This window comes from Gymnogyps californianus, chromosome 12 (genome assembly GCF_018139145.2).
Source record: "Gymnogyps californianus isolate 813 chromosome 12, ASM1813914v2, whole genome shotgun sequence".
Taxonomy (NCBI): Eukaryota; Metazoa; Chordata; class Aves; order Accipitriformes; family Cathartidae; genus Gymnogyps; species Gymnogyps californianus.
The window spans coordinates 23,299,545-23,315,540 of NC_059482.1; the positions used below are offsets into that span (position 1 = coordinate 23,299,545).

The following is a 15,996-nucleotide window of genomic DNA, read 5'->3' on the forward strand; positions in this document are numbered from 1 at the left end:
TTACTGAAAGCCCAGAAACAGAGCAGCGGCACTGAAAACAAAGTGGGGGTCACAAAACAAAGGAGCTGGGGGACAATGTCCTCTACCTTGATTCCTTCACTTGCTAACCCACCGCTTTCCCGAGGCACACAGCCCTTCGGTATCTTTTGGGACCTGATGAGCAAAAGACAGAGCAAAATGAAAGTAAAACCAGCTAGGAATTCCCCAACTGCAACACATTTGTGGTAAAAACAGTGAGATAAGCAAAAATACCCAACCAGAACAGCAGAAGAGTGTTATCCTAGTCTAAAATCTATAGCTAGATGATAATTTAGGTAAAGCTTTTGGGGAGTGGTCTGAAGAAATGGGACTCATGGCAAACACTCTCTGGGGAGTAAACTCTGACTTGGTTGTGGTTAAGGCTCTTGCAATGGGAATATTTTTAGTTATATGCATATGTCTGATTATTCTGCCACACGGGGAAATATTTATTTACCGTTTCCATTATATCTAAGAGAAAAAAATAACCTGCCTTTCCTTTGGAATAGGGACAAAGTTTAAGTGAGAATGTAGTAGATATGAATGATTTGAGGAAAAATCCCAGGTTTCTAGATAGAACTGCATGCACAGAGATCTCCAGATCTAGCCAGACAGGGTGCAACAAACAATTAAATATTATTAATATTTCTCTAGGTACTAGAGAAGCTACATTGGAAAACCAGATGCAGCCTGCAGCCGAGCCCCGGACAAGGCAAGATGGCACACAGCGCTGCTTCAAAATTTGTTTATTAGAAAAAAAAAAAAACAGGTCCAGCAACACCCATGTCTCCGGATAGAAATGCTTGCTCTGGTTGACTTGCCTCGAGCATGGCGCAAGGGATGGAGGCAGCTCTGAGAGAACCGGGGCTGGATGCAGGGGACCATGGGTGGTGAGGAGCAGCTGGGGAGGTGACGGGCAGCACCCACTGCCACGCTCTGCCCCATTTTGCTGCCTTCCCTGCCTGGATCGGGCCCACCACACGCCCCACCAGCGTTTCCACCAGACCAGAAGCTGTCACAGCACGACCCACGCAACCCCTTCAGGGCCAAACTAGCAATTCTGTGCCTAAAAATCCCCAATATCTCATCCCCGATGGCCTCCCACACATCGCTCCAGCTGGTAAAAGCTGCGATAACGTTTCGCTCCCAGCACCTGGGAGCAAAAGTCACCTCCAGCAATGCTTCCGACCTTAGACTTGAACATGGGGAAGCAAAGGGCACAGCCAGACACCCGGTCCCGTCGTCCCCCCCCAAAAAAATCTAAACCCGCATGGGGTGCCCCAGCATGATACCTCCATCCCGGGCGGGGAGGAGGTGGAAGGGAGGACGGGGCAGCGGTAAACCGCTGCCCCGTCCTCCCTTCCACCTCCTCCCCGCCCAGGGCAAGCGGCCCGCGGCACTCACCCGCCCGGCTGTCCGTCCCGGCGCGCTGCCATAGCGGCAGCAGCGGTAGCTCAGGACCGCCCCGCCGCGGCCGTCCCGAAACCGAAACCGCCCGACGGCGAAGCGCCTTTGCCGGGAAAGCACGTGAGACCGCGGCGCCGGATCCGTGCCAGGCGAAGCGAAGCGAAGCGAGGCGAGGCCAGGCCCCGGCGGCACCCCACAGCGCCCGGCGGGGTGCGGGCCGCCATTTTGTGGAGGGGCTGGCGGCAAGGCGCGGCGCCCCTCAGCGCCCCTTGGCCACCATTTTGTGGTGGGCGCTGCAGCCCCCCCCACCCCCAGGGAGCCAGCTGAGGACCCTTTGGGGGTCCACTGGCCGCTTTCCTGCTTCTTCCTCCCTTCAGCAGAGTCCCCGCTCCCCCATGCAAGGGCAGCTGTCTTGCCCAGCCCCAACAGCCTGTCACCACTGAAAGTCCCCAGCAGACACCTTCCCCCCGGCAGGGCAAGGCACCTGCAAGGCAGAAAAAAGGCATTTTTTTCTGCCATTTGTTTTTTATCAATGCTCATTGCTCTAGTAGGATGTCATTCAGGAGGACCAGAGGGCCCTGGCTTGACAGAAGCCAGTTCCCATGGTCTTCGGCAGACATTGCAATGCAGAGAGGGAAAATGTCACGTCAGCATTGGTTGTCCAAGCACAGACAAGCCTTTAGTCGGTACTGATATAGCTGGCGGAGGCAGTGATGGGAACAGGGTGGGAAGGGAGGTGGAAAGTTGTCCACTACACCAGGGCTTCTTCAGGGCCACCATTGGCCACACCACGGTGTCACACCTTTCGCACCACTTGGCTCCTGCTGTGTCATGGACACAGCTGGTTGAGACCCAGTAAGATAAACCATGGAGCAACCTGTAAACTCAGCCCACTCCACGTGCCCCGGCCTTCTCCTCCACCAGCCTTGGCACCATGACCGCTGAAGAGGCGTTAAACGCAGCAGTCGCATGGAGCAAGGAAGTGCTGGGGAAGCTTGGCGGCCTCTGGCATTGAGGGTTGGAGTTGAGCAGGTCAGAGGGGCCTGGCTCATTCCCTGGGGAGGACATCCATGGCAATGCAGAGGGCAACCACCATGTCCAGGGAGCTCGAGAAACTGAGGCCATCCTGCTACCAGCCTCACAGGGCTCTTTGTGGAAGCCCCAACTTTATTATCACTTTGTGTGGGAGAATAACATCATCCTCTGCCTTTGTTAGTGTGATCACCGTTACAGTCTTAGATTTGTTGCCCGAGATCTCTTCCAAGTGAAAAGACGGATTAAAAAAAGGGAAGCATGAATTGGTACAGGAAAATAACTGAGCCACTTCAGATAAATTATTGCACTGTAGTAGGAAGGAACAGGAACCTGCTGTCTGACTAGACACTTGAACTTTCTCTTATAATCTCTTTGGCTTCCTTATTGTTTTTATTGCTTTTCTCAAGTTTGCTCCCACTGTCTCAATAACATGGGCATAACAATTTGCCTAGAGCTCTACACAGAGTCTACAGGCTCTGTAAAGAAAGTACCCAGGGCACAAGATCTCTCTGTTATTGTACTGCACTGTAAATTCACATCCCATTTACTTTTTTCAGCCATACCCAGGTTGTTTAGCATAACTGGTTTTGAGCTTACTTGGAGTTTGATAATGTCATTTGAGTTGCTGAAGTCCGTCAAAATCAGGAGCCTCTTGGCTTGTGGTAGAAACGAAACCCAGGATCAGCACAAAAGATGCTATGTTTCCAAAATGTAACAACAGAGATGCCAAAAGGTGGGCAAAGCCCATTTCTGCTGCCTCCCATGAGTGCTAACCCAGAGCCCGTGTACCTAAAAAGCCCAACCCTTACTCCTAAGCACACAAGTCCTTTAAAGATCCTGAAAAAGTAGCGTGCATAGAGGTGCAGACTTCAAGATCTTTGCAGAGGAAAGGTTCCATGGAAGTACAATTGCAGAGAAACTGGAGCATTTCTCAGGAAAAGGAAAGAAAATTCAACCGAAGCTGATTTAAATCAGCTCGTCTTTTAATTCACGCACAAACAGTCTTTCTGTTTGTACACAAGTTCCTACACTCCTTCATGAAGAGATCAATTCTGTAATCTTTTTTCAAGAAAATCAAGAAGCAAATGATTCGGGAAGCTAAAGTCAAGTTGTACAATTACGTATCCCTAAAAAGGGAGGAGAAAAAAGAAAATTAGTGTATTAGTTTATGCCACACTCCCAAAAAGGGCTTTGAGAGTCAGGTATATCTGAACTCTGCTTACCTTTCTTGTGATGATCTCAGGATTCCTGATCTCAAATAGATGAAGCCCTTTGCTGTTCATCAGTGAAGTCAAAGCTGGTTCGATCCCTATGGAATCAGTAAACCCATCCAGTTACAGGTACAGCCGTCCTGGCTTGCTGCTCATCATGTACTGCGACCTTGTCTGCCTGTTGCCAAAAGCTAATTGTGCCTCAACGCCCCACGACCTTCGGCCTGACGGAAAACTCACTTTTCCTTTGTCCCAGCCATTTACAAAGGGTTCCCCATTCCCCAAGTGAATCCAGCAGAAATTCGCATCAGTAATGCGGCTCCCCCCCCCCAGCTGTCAGGGTTATTGATGTATTTTTTCAGTGCTTAGGTTTAGGAGATCTGATGTTAGACGCTTTATGGAGTAGGTTAGCACTTCCCCAAAGGGAAAACTCACTTGAAATCACTTCTGGGATCCCGACAACAGAGATCATTGCGTTCAGGAAGTTTCTTATGGATGGGTCATTCTGAAAGCCAGAAAATTCGTACAAAAAGGTTTTAAAGACATCATTTAGCCACAAATGGCCTAGAGAATACTTTCTTAGGACTTACCCCACTTGGATCAGCTGTGCATTTAAAGACTTTAAACTCTATCCTGAAGGGAAGGAAAAAAGGGGGGAAAAAAGTCACTAAGGGCTGCAGAGATCCTCTTTTTGTGCTGCGCTCAGACATGGGCTAAAAGGGGCAACGAAACCCACAGGAGACCACAGTACCGACCTGGAGTCCAAAGGGTGCAAAATGAGTTTCTTTTCCGCATAGGCAGCTTGGATAGTGACCGTGATTTCCTGCACAGAGATGAACGGCAGAATTGAGACGTAGCTCCTCTTGCCTTATAGCAGGGAGTTGCATTTGGACATTCTGGTTTACTTTCTATGACCCACAGTTCAACATCCTTCTGGCTTTACCTCCAGATATTACTGGAGAAGCTCAGCATTTTCCTTCTCCGTTTGCATGTGACAAACTCCCCTCTGATGCCCACAGCCTCAGCCTGTGGGGCTCTAGACCGGCTCGTCCACAGGACTCATGCTTTTGCTATTTTGTGAACCAAATCCTGCATAAGCAAGGAAGTGGTTCTGTCGGGTGTTGTTTCCCAATGACCATCCGTCCCAACATGAGAGATCATCAGACTGGATGTGGAGACAATAGCCCCAGGGTAGCCCGGGCTACCACAAGTAGTCTTACCATAGTGGTTGCATTTATAACCAAATTAAAAAAGAAAGCAATCTCTGAATTCTGGCCATTTAGGCTCATTTTCTTGCTTTTGCCTGTATGTGAACATTCATTTAAAAGGAGCATTTTGTGATCCAGCTGCAGGTCACAACCAGGGGACTGGCAGGCCAGGAGCAGATCACATCCCGAGAGCCACGATTTTAGGGACCACCTCTAGTTCAGTGCTTCTGCAGTCCTACCAGAAATTTCTTTCGAGGTATCACCTGGAGCACAAAAAACAGCCGTGCGTATTTCCCTGTAACACCCTGCTAACATGGGATACTTGCAGAGGGCAGGAGGGAATTATTTTCGATTACGGTTTAACCCTTTAAATTAAAGAGTCTGGTCTACCCTCAGGCAGGGATTTGCTTTTGTGCAGTGTTTAGTGTCCATACCAGCCCATAATTACAAGGCTGGACAAACATACTGCTTTCTTGTGATGTTACCCATGACAGCGAGGCTGTTGGCATGTCTTTTTTCTGCCTCCTTAGATTCAGTACAAAGCAGTTTGGAGTAAAACACAGTGTAAGCAGGAGCTTTCATACAGGCATACATAGAGGAAAAAGTAATATTTTGAGTTTTGCATTCTTCAGAGCTGTATCTTCATTTCAGAGACAACCACCCTCTAAGTGGGGGCCAGAGCTAGAATTTGGGAACAAGGAGATTTCAAAATAAATACATTCCCATGGTGCCTTCATTTTTTCCTAAAATACCTCAGCTAAAGGAGTTTCACTGTGTCTGATACAGGTTAACGGGGGCTCATCAGAGCTTTCTGCTGCTTTTATCACCTTGCACACCAGTGGTGGGCTGGCCGAATAGAGGTGGTGTTGAGCCAACATGGTCGCTATCATCATTTCCAGCCTCAAATGTCAGGGGAAGAAATGGGAATGTTAAAAGGAACTGATACGCCTTCTCCACCTCCCATGATTTAGCCAACCACCTTTCCCAAAGGGCTCCCTGCCATTACTGTCCCTGTGCACCAGGAGTGGTCCAGACTCAGGACAGAGCCTGTCCCAAGGTCTTCACAGTCAGGAGAAGCAAGAACTGACCTTCTCCACGTACAGAACCATCAGGGACTCTTCTCCCGGGGGAAAGATGCTGACCTCCACTGCTACCAAGGACGTCACGACTGTCCCTTCAGGCTGAACAGAGATTTGGGGATGGGCGAGACTCCACACCTTGGCCACAGAGTCATTATAGGAGGTGCCTTGAAAAATCTGGTCAAGTAAGGAGCAACAGAAGAGTCAGGCTTTTTCCATACCACCTCCCAGTTTCATGCCAACTTGCCACACAGCTGCATCCCTTTTGTAGTCCCCAGTTCCTCCTCCGGTTCACACAAGCGCAATAACTCAGCCGGGTTTCAGGGAAGCTGTGCCAGCACGGAGGGTGGAGAAATCCTCCTTGAAAAGCACAACAGTTTCTCCATCAGTCCCTGGTTTTCCCCATCAGGCCCACCCAAGCCTCAGGTTGTCAAGGGAAGGACACAAGATGTTACAATGCAACAGAATCCATTTGAAAAGTTCCTCATTTGACATAAAATACTCTGAATAGGACCAAAAGTTACCATCTGCACCGCCTTCCGCTGCGCTTCCGTGTCTTCCATTTCAAACAGCGCCTTCAGAAACAAACCAGAAACAGATTGCAGAAAAGTGAAAGACAAGGTTATGGCTAGCCCTGATGCCGGCTGGATGGGCCAGAGCGCTGATGTGGGGCTTGTGGCCACTTCAGAGGCATGGCTGAGTTCCTCCTGAGTTCACCCCCTTTCTACTTCAGTACTCCCACAGCAAATCACGTCACTTTACAGCTCGGAAGACAAGTTTTCTATCAGCTGGTGTTATCGCTCTAAGGGATAACACTACCTGGTAGCACATGCTTGCTAAGAAGGTACCAATTTCTGACCAGGATCACGTGTAGTGACTGACTATAGATTTCTGTCTTCTACAGAAACTAGCTCTCACCAAAAAACAGCATTTAGAGAATTTTCTCCTCTCCCCCAAAATATGATGTATGAGGTAAGGCAACCACCCCTGAAATCACCTGCAACTTCTCCCCTCTGATGGTCAATACCAGACGCTTATCTAAGAAAGCTGCCGAAGCCAGAGAGTTGAGGGTGTGTTCGGACAGCCAGAAGTAGAGCATTCGGGACTCAGTCAGCAGCGACGGGGAGAAAACAGAGTCACTGAAGACATCGGAGTAGTTCTTGTACAGGACAAGGCCCTTTAAAGGAAAGCAAGCGTGTTGGCCACGACAAGCGGCAGGGAGACAGGACAAAATGTCAGTACTTGCATTTTCGTTGCAAGGCGAAGGCCTGGCTGGCTGGACTCGGAGCAGAGAGCAGGCTCCTCGGCTGGGCGAAAGGCTGGCATCAGCCCACGCTGCAGAGTTACCTTTGGCTGCAGCGCAGCAGCACTGCGTGGCAGCAGGGGACCAGCCCCTCCCAGCCCTCCAGCCAACATCATCGCCAGAAAACCTTTGGTCTCTGAGCAGCCCGCGTTACTTTACCTTGTGATGTGATTCTAGGTAATTTGCTTTTATTAAAGGAACTGATGCGAGGGAGATATCAACGCTGATATCCTCATCCCGGACAAAATTTGCTGCAGGAAGAAAACACAAAAACCTCACACCAGAAACACGACCTTAAGCAGAGCTTGAGACAGTCGCTTTTAGGACTTGCTGCAGAAGGTGACTGGGAGTTATCAAAGGACACAGGGATGGGACTGGGGGGGTCCCGCTCCTTTGGGTACTAGTGCTGATCCTGCTGCTGCTCACTGACTGAGTTTCTCCACTGGGAAATAGGGGTAATTACTCTCAGTTTTACATTCTGCTCCTTTTCCCTGATATTTGGGACTGGGAACCATGGGAAAATCTTCAGCAGGCAGATACAGATGCTGTAATATCTCAGCCCCAATACGCCAATGCATGCTCCTGTTCTAGCTAACATCAGTCCTTCTGCAGCTATCCTGCGCTTCTGGTCATTACATAATGAAGAAGAAATACCTTATGAACGGAATTCTGTCTTTCAGCCAGTGCAATCACCCTTAAAAATCAACCTGATGCAGAAAATTCAAAACATAACATTGCTAAGGTTTATTTTGCTGTGTTTTCTGAGGGCTTGGGATCCCACACACATTTTCAAAGGACTTTTTTGATGGATGTGGCTACTGCCCTGGCTGGGGCTCAAATGTTAAAAGTTGCACATAAAAAAAGAAAGCAGAAAAAACAAGGATATTTACCTGCTAAATCATGTACAAAATTTGCCAGCACCTGGGCAAGAAAATTGATTTCATTGCACACCTACAAGAGGAAAAGAGGAGAAAAACTGAAGGCAGGGGGTAGGATTTTGGATTGTGGCGTGGAGCTCGGCCTCATGGTGAGATCTGGGGGCTGTTGGTCAGGGTCCGGCACCATCAGAGGTCCCAGTGTCAGCACAACTTCTCACCTGTCCAAGCTGTGTTTTTTTGTGGATTCTATTTATTTGTCTTATTTTTCGCAAGCAGTAAAATTATATTGCTATTATCTTGTGGGCATACGTGAGCAGAGGAGTGTGTAGTGTACAAACTGACCTTTCCTCTGTCCACAGGCAGTGGCTGATCTTACCTCGCTCTTGAGAACAAGCTTCAAAGTGAAGGAGATGAAATCCGTAAAGAGCTGCTTCAGCCAGCCCGGTCTGCGTAAGACAGGGAGCATGGTCAAGGACCGCCCAGCAGTCCCCATGGCGGGTGACACTTGGGCTGAAGCACTTGGGGACCAGCAGCGGGGCAAGTGAAGCCCAATTTTGAAGGGGGACAGACTCACTCCTTGTCTCCTTGGAGGTGAAGGGTGAGTTTGTGGAAAGCCAGGTAGCAGTCCGAGGCATCAGCAGCCACTTGGTCCTTCTGGCACACTGCACGGGATGAAAGAAAAAAGAAAAAAAAAAAAAATAGTTAATTTGCTACCGAGACGAGGAGGACCAGTGCGCTTTGCAGACACTGCAGACCTGGAGCAGGGCGTCACTGCAGAGGGGCAGCCAGAGTTGCCCACACCTCCCGGGGGATGTTTCCAAAAGACTCAGGACCCTGCAGAGTCGGGGCAGATGGGGCTACCTTGCACCTGGATGGAGGGTTTCTGCTGCAGCTTCAGCCGAGCTAGTCTACCGGGCACCCTTCTTCACGCTTCATTTGGATACCTGCCAGCTTCGCTAGCTCCTATCGTCAGGGACTCAGTTGTCCCCTAACATCACCCAGGAGAACCTGGGCAGTATGTGCAACCCACAAACCAGAGCGGGGAGGGAATTAAGTCGTATTGCAAGAAGCTTGGAAATTGCCATATATTGTCATTGAGAGCTTCATGCTGCTCTCCCCCAGAAGCTTATCAGGAAAATGTATTTTGAGGCAGGAAAATGTATTTTGAGGCACTCGAAATAACCCACATCCCTCTCATCCCTTATGGGAGGTGAAGGAGTGTAGTTTGCCTCTGTCCCTTTCTAGTCTAAGTCTATGGACCTTCCCAAGGAAGACGCTTCGTTTCCCAGAGCACACCTTGGGCCTTGACCTGGAGACAGCTGAAAAAGTGGACTATAAGGACTCCTGCACCAAAGCCCTCCTTTGGCTCACTCTTTTGAAAGATCCCCATGTTTTTTTCAAGTCATCCTGAACAGCAGGACATGAAAAGCCAGTCCTGAAGAGAGTCCAGAAGGCCAGACCGTTCTTCACTTGCTAGTGTAAATCAACATTGCTTTGCTGAAATGATTTATACCAGCTTCCTCTGCTTGATCTGTTAAAACTATGTGGCTTTGAGGGCCACGTTGTCTCCTAGCCTGTGTGCACAGGACGGCAGAGACCCACTTCCAGCCTCTGGGTGCTGTCCGATCCCCACAGAGGTGAGCAGAGCTGGCCGAGGCTCGCTGCCCACCACCCGGTCCATCCTGCTGCTCTGGAGGAAGCAGGCACGCAAAGACCCTGCAGCTAGCGATCCCCAGCTGTTACTTACTCAGTTTAATGTTTATCTGGAGGTCAATGGAAGACTCGATTTCAAAATCAACTGAATGAAAAAGCTGCAAACTGTAACGGCAGAAGAGAGAACATTTAGCAACCCGTGCTGGGAGCAGCTTCTCCCTGACTGCACATCAGCTGCGGGCGGGTTTTATAACACCTCTCACATCGGTCCTTGCACTGCGGTGTGCAAAACCCCGGCATGCAGCAGCCTGTCTCAAATACTCTGGCTTTAAATCATTGCAAACCACTGCCTTACCGGCACTTAGGAGGATGGGAGCATCAAGCCCCCTTTTTCCCCACTCAGAGTTTATAGAGCAACGAAGGGGAGTGAAGAAGTCAACTTGTACGTTTTGGCCGTCTTGTCTCCTCATGCAAGGGGTGACGGTGAGGACAGAAAGGCAGAAAGCAAGACAAGAAGAGCAGTGATGGGGCTAAGCAGCACTGCTAGCGTATAAAATCTTGTCTCGCTTAGGCAGTAAAGCAATGCTGCCATTACTAGAGAGCCAGAGGAGTGCAGCCCCTCTGCATCTACTCGTGCCATGGGCCAGTCCTGCCTGCGGGCAACAACAGGAGCTGGGGCCATGATGCTCGGCAGCAGCCAGCCCCCAGGTACTTACAACCAGGCCCCGGCGTAGCCGTAGGTCAGGGTCCCTTTGAAGAAGGCCGTCACGTTTTTAATGGCAATGTGAATGGCTTTGTTCTCCTTGAGCTCCACCTCGCTCTGCTCTATGGACAAGTCATTGACCTGGATGCTAGAAACAACAGAAGCCCAGTTTGACCCCAGCCCCCGGGGCTGTTTTCTGTGACCGGACGAGACAGGTTTGCTCCTGAGGACGTGGGGTCTCCAAGGGGCCTGTGCCCAACTCTGGGAAGCGCTCAGGAGCTTTTGCAAATCACAGGGGCCACGCACAAGGACAGTGGTGCTTTCGCTCAGCCTCGGTGCACTGCTCCTCCCCTGCGATGTTCAGATATGAGGCAGGCAGGAGTGCTTTAAACAGGAAACACAGAGGAACGCGCTGCAGAAACAACCCCGTTTTATTGCAGTGCTCTGTGTCTGTCACAGCAGGAAACCCATCCTGCGTTTGCACCGTTGCATTTGTTGTCCCCAAATAAAAGTTAGTAACACGGCAAAACCCAGCCTTGTTTGTCACAAAGCGTGGCCAAGTGACATCCTGCTGACATGGGTGGCTCCAGCAGCCCCAGCCAGGTCCCCTCTGCCACTCCATGTGCCACGGGCACCATCTGTCGGCGACGGGCCCCAGGAGCTCCAGCCCGCAGGGACAGAGCTCCCCATCCCTGTTGTCAGAGATGTGCTCTACGTGCTGCCTCGCTGTCTGCCCACTGAGTTGGAAAACCTCTTAAATAATACATCAGCAGCCTAAACATTAATGTGCAAATTGTCTGCAAGGCATAGATCAGAAAATGTGTCTGCCCTGGTTTGCTTTCAGCAGGAATTGTTGGATCAAAGCTCCCTCCAAGGCCAGTTTCTGTTCCCTTCCGTCAGCCCGCACCTCCCCTGGCGCAGAGACACTCACTTGGTCAGCGCATAAGCCACCTTGCCGAGGAGCCGCATGGACCTTTCCCCAGTGATATTTGGGAATTTGGCATTTCTGAACGCCGCTTGAATGACCTGCGCTGTTTCCTGGTTCACTGTCGGTGGAAGAAAAGGGCAAAGATACCAAACTGCAATCTCTCCTGGCTGCAAAGGCAGGTCCGCACCCTGGATTAAAGCACTACAGAAGAGTTTTATCCAAGGCATTTCCATTAGATTAAGGAAGCACTAGAAGTAGCTTCAGAGTAAATTTAAAAAAAAAAAAGTCCCTAACTTTAACAGCTGATGACAGCAGCGTGTGTGGCTCCACAGTCACCAGCAGGACCATTCCCAGGGAATCAAGCCCAGCTTTCACACACCCCACCTGCACCCTAGGGACAGATTTGGGAAAGGTCGAGGCTGTGCCCATCCTTACACCGCACAAGCTGTTGACTTTACCCCAGTGCTTTGCTCTGTTGCCGCTTGCTTATATTGCAGTCAGCTGTTGGGTCTCCAAAGGAAGACTTCTGAGACTCAAGTTTCTGCACCCATTTTCCCAACATTATCCAGCCCATTCCAGCCTCGGCCTCAGGATTTTTTCCTTCCAGAAATACCCTCCCTTAGTTTGGCCCAGCATCCTTCTCTGCACGTACCGCTGTCAGAGGGGATGGGACAGAGCTGTTCCCACCCTTTGCAGAAGCGCTAATTATTCTTCCCCACCCGCAGTGCCCCCAAATCCTTGCAAATAAACCCACAGCAGCAGAGAACCCCTGTTTCTCCCCTTCTGCACACCGTCCCCAAGAGATGAGATTGCAGCAAGGTGAGAAATCAAGCACACATTTCCTCCAGCTCTTCCATCACACCAGCCCCCAATGAGGAACATTGCTAAAACTTTGGGCGAAGGAGAGGGGTTGGGGACCACTTTCTAGCTCCTTTGAGAAGCTGTGCCTATTCAGTTCAGGTGCCCATGTTTTAACCTGTGCTGCCAGGCAGGTATTAATACATCTTATTAGATAAACTTACAGTTTCCACAAGAGCCAGGGAAGCAAGAAACCCCCTCACTTGGCTGATCTATCACTAACTTCTCTTGGCGGAGAGGGGGGAAACGCAGCCCCGTACAGCAGGCACTTACACAGCAATGCCGCGGGCTTGGTCATCCTGCAGACAATCCCCGTGACGCTGTAAGGGAAGGGCCCGAACTCACAGTCTGCTGATGCGTGGACAAGCACTAGCAAGATCCCGAAGGTCCCCAGCCTCATCCTGCCAGCCAAGAGCACCTTCAGCCAGAGCGGAGAATGCCGACAAGACCAACTGATGCTTAACCGTGGCAAAGGCTGCTTTCATACCTCCAAGCAGAGCTCGTTCGAAGCAGGACATGACCTGCTTCCTCCGGTTATCAAAACTCATCACACATTTCCTAATCTTCCTATAGTTTCCTTAACACACTTCAAGTCGCACACTGCCTTCCTCCCACAGCAGGCACTTGGGCTGCAGGACTTGGTGCTCCTGCCAAGACTGCTTTAACTCAGGACATGCACGCGTTGAGGCGGGTAGAGAGAGCTGGAGGGCGATGGAAATTGGGAGGGGATAAAAAGGGAGCAGCCTCACGCTCTGCCTCCAGCCAGTTCATCATTTGCTCTTCACACAGAAATATTCTATATTTTGCATTCCTGCAGCAATTTCCCAGCAAAGCCCTGTTCAAAAGGTACCTACATTATTAACTGCTCCCCCTTCTACTGATTTTAGGCACGCTGTTGGGAAACTGAGGCATGCTCCTGGAAAGAGGGTTGCTCCTGCTACCGCTTGGTGAACCCACATCTCCCACATCCCTGGAGAGCTCCATGACCACAGGACTGGGATGCTCTCCGCCTCTCGGCTGGATTTGTGGACCATCTTTGGTTTGCCACCTTCCAGATGGGGAAGAACTCACTAAGCTGTGAGCTTTTCCTGCACCTAGCCTCTCAGCTGCTATTTGGGAAACATTAGAAACCCGAGTTCACATCCACTCCTCGTGCGCACCTGCCCTGCACGCCACCGTCCCCCTGCACCCCTGTTGTGGTGCTGGGGCCCATCCCAAAACAAGCTCCAGGACAAAACCGAGTGAGGTTATTTCAGCAACAAGGCTCGCAGCAGCTCCGTGAACCACTTTGCCAGCAAAGACTGATGGTGAAGGCAAGGTGAGATCTTGGCAATGCTGCGGGAGCACACTCAGCCCCCTGAGCGAGACAAGGTGCCAGCCTCCCTCCTCTCCCTGGCAGATGCCTCGTCCTCTCTGCACCGGGCAAGCACATTTCCTCCGGGGAGCCCTGCCGTCCGGCAGCCCCCACCCTGCCACGCTGTTTTCTTCCTGAGTTGAGAAAGTGAATGGCCTCGGGTACCCCGCGGGAGGCACTCGCGGTCACTGACCCGCTGAGGGAAACCGAGCATCCGCAGGCTTCCTCCAGACTTCTCCAGGCGAGCGGCATGGTGGCCCAGGACAGGCTGCACTGCTGCAAGCTGATACTGCGTTATAAACGAACAATTAAATGTTGGAAGCACGTATAAAGATAGCAGGTGTCTGACCAGCGTAGCTCCCACATGGCAGCCCAGCGTCATCGTCTCAGCCACTGTGGCGTCCTCGCTGCCCGGCTAAGAGGCGTCTTTACGGGGAAGCTGCAAAGGGCACAGACATGTTACAAAAGGATTTAAATTCAAGAGGCTTTAACCTTGTAACAGCTCTGGTTTCTGTCCTTCAGCTCAGGGCTCTCACATGCCCAGCCCTCCCCAGCAGCTTGCAGTTCAAGGGATGTTGGCACAGTGGCCAAGGCCTGGGGTGAGGGAGTTCTGCAGCCACAGCAGGAGGGGGTACCCCCAGGCACTGCAGCGCAAACACATCAGAGGCAGCGAGGCACTTAAGTCAGCAGCGAGAGACACGGTGCTGCTGGGCATCACACGAGCACGTCTGCCTGTGTCCTCAGCACAGCTTTCAGCGGACGAAGGACAAACTCCCATTTATTGCAGGACACACACTTGGGAGGATTGTGCGATTTAAGTTTTACTGGAACAGATCCGGAGGAGACACTGCAGCAGGGAAGCAGCCCTGCTGAGGCTGGTGTCAGTCACTGTAAATGAATGCAGAGCAGGACCCAGGAGGCCACAGCCACCCCTCTGCCCAGGGCAGCAATTCATACCAGCATGAAGGAAAGGGAAAACCAGGGCATTTTGATAGAGGGGTATTTGTCACTCGTGTCCCAGGGTAGATAAGAACAGCAAGACCAAGAACCCAGAGCCAATGTGCTGGTCATGGTAGATCTAGTGCATTTACAGGCCCCTTACAGGCCAGCTCCCCTGCCCCATCACCCCTTCAGAGGCTGCTGCTGGCAGATGACCTGAGCCAAGAGCAAGGGAGGACAGGGGACTGCCGGGCATTGACCTCCAGCAAGAACAGGAAGGCCGTAGCAAAAGCATGTGGAACATGGAGGTGCTGTGAGCATCCCTGCCCTGGAGTAACCAGGCAGAGGCCACAGCAGCAGGGACAGTGGCTCCTAGTGCAAGGTCAGGCTAGCAGGAGGCAGGGCAGATTTAAAAACCCAAAGAAAGGTTAAATGCCCAAGCTGCTGTGTAGTGCTTGCAAAGGGGATGCTGGAAGATGTTTTGATAAATATTTGCTGTGTAAGGCTTTAGCTGAAGGCCATGCACACACACACGTGCTCACCACCTTGCTGGGGATTGTGCTATAACCAGGGTTGTTTTTCCCCACACTATCCAGAGCAGAGGTACATCTTTGTGCTGCATTGACCCAAACGTTCAGTGTTACCCTGCAGCTGCTTCCTGAGATAGCCTTCCAGGTAGCCTGGCCGCACTCTGCTCCGTCAGCAGGATGGGCTCCAGCACCATCTCCAGGACTCACACAGCAGGTCAGCCCCAGGATGGCAGGAGGGCAAGCCCAAAGCCAGCTGCTCCCATCTCACACAGATCCAGTTCTCAGCAGCACAAGGTCATGGTCAATCCTACACATCCAGCAGCAGCCCTCGGAGACCGCAGCCACATGCCTTGCGTTGTCCAGGGTTGTGCTGTCAAGCCCCAGCAGCAGGAATCTTGGGTTGAAAAGAGACTCAGCTTTGAAGAGGTTATTTCTTACAGTTAAAAGTTGTGAGCATGACAGGCTTGGATGTTGGGCAGCAAAGAAATTCACAAACTGGAGTTTGTGAATTGTGAGATTTAAACAAACAATCTCTCAGGAGGGTAAACCACCCATAAGGGTTTTTTTTGAACAATGAAGTCTCACATGGTTTTCCATTAAATTCTCCTGAAACCAACCTAATTTCTTCTCATCCATACCAGTATCACCCATAACAGCCTCCAAAAACCAAGTGAGCTGGCACACACAGGTGGCCCTAGGTCAGCCCAGGCTTTTTTGAGGCTGCCAAGGGCAGCTGGGTTGAAGCCTGGAAGAGCAGCCAGCTGTGTTTCTGCAGCACTGATTCTGCACTGCCAAATCCAGACTGAAAAAGCAGCAAATACAACTTTCAGTGCTAATATAAGAAATTCTGGGCAGTTCCTCTGCAGCACAGGCCACTGAGCAGACACAAGAC

The 15,996-nt window shown here is 50.9% G+C and overlaps 1 protein-coding gene across 1 annotated transcript; it reads right to left on the bottom strand.

Moving 5' to 3' along the window:
• Positions 1–3,506: 3,506 nt before the first annotated feature.
• On the bottom strand, positions 3,507–14,017 carry CETP (cholesteryl ester transfer protein). The gene is made up of 17 exons (XM_050904314.1): positions 13,829–14,017; positions 12,555–12,699; positions 11,427–11,541; positions 10,509–10,643; positions 9,887–9,957; positions 8,714–8,801; positions 8,516–8,585; positions 8,152–8,212; positions 7,421–7,512; positions 6,956–7,135; positions 6,483–6,533; positions 5,968–6,135; positions 4,427–4,494; positions 4,262–4,304; positions 4,107–4,176; positions 3,684–3,769; positions 3,507–3,587 (listed from the first exon to the last, which is right to left on the bottom strand). Exons 1-17 carry the CDS (start codon positions 14,015–14,017, stop codon positions 3,507–3,509), a joined length of 1,713 nt encoding a protein of 570 aa, XP_050760271.1.
• Between the last annotated feature and the right edge of the window lie 1,979 nt (positions 14,018–15,996).

Bases quoted from the DNA above. Each gene is read 5' to 3' on its own strand.
- CETP (XM_050904314.1), bottom strand. From the start codon at position 14,017: ATGACGCTGGGCTGCCATGTGGGAGCTACGCTGGTCAGACACCTGCTA. The intron at 8,213-8,515 runs GTAAGATCAGCC...TTCCTCTTGTAG, and splicing joins AGCTTGTTCTCAAGAGCGAG to GTGTGCAATGAAATCAATTT. The intron at 7,513-8,151 runs GTAAATATCCTT...TTCTTCCTGCAG, and splicing joins TTTTGTACATGATTTAGCAG to CAAATTTTGTCCGGGATGAG.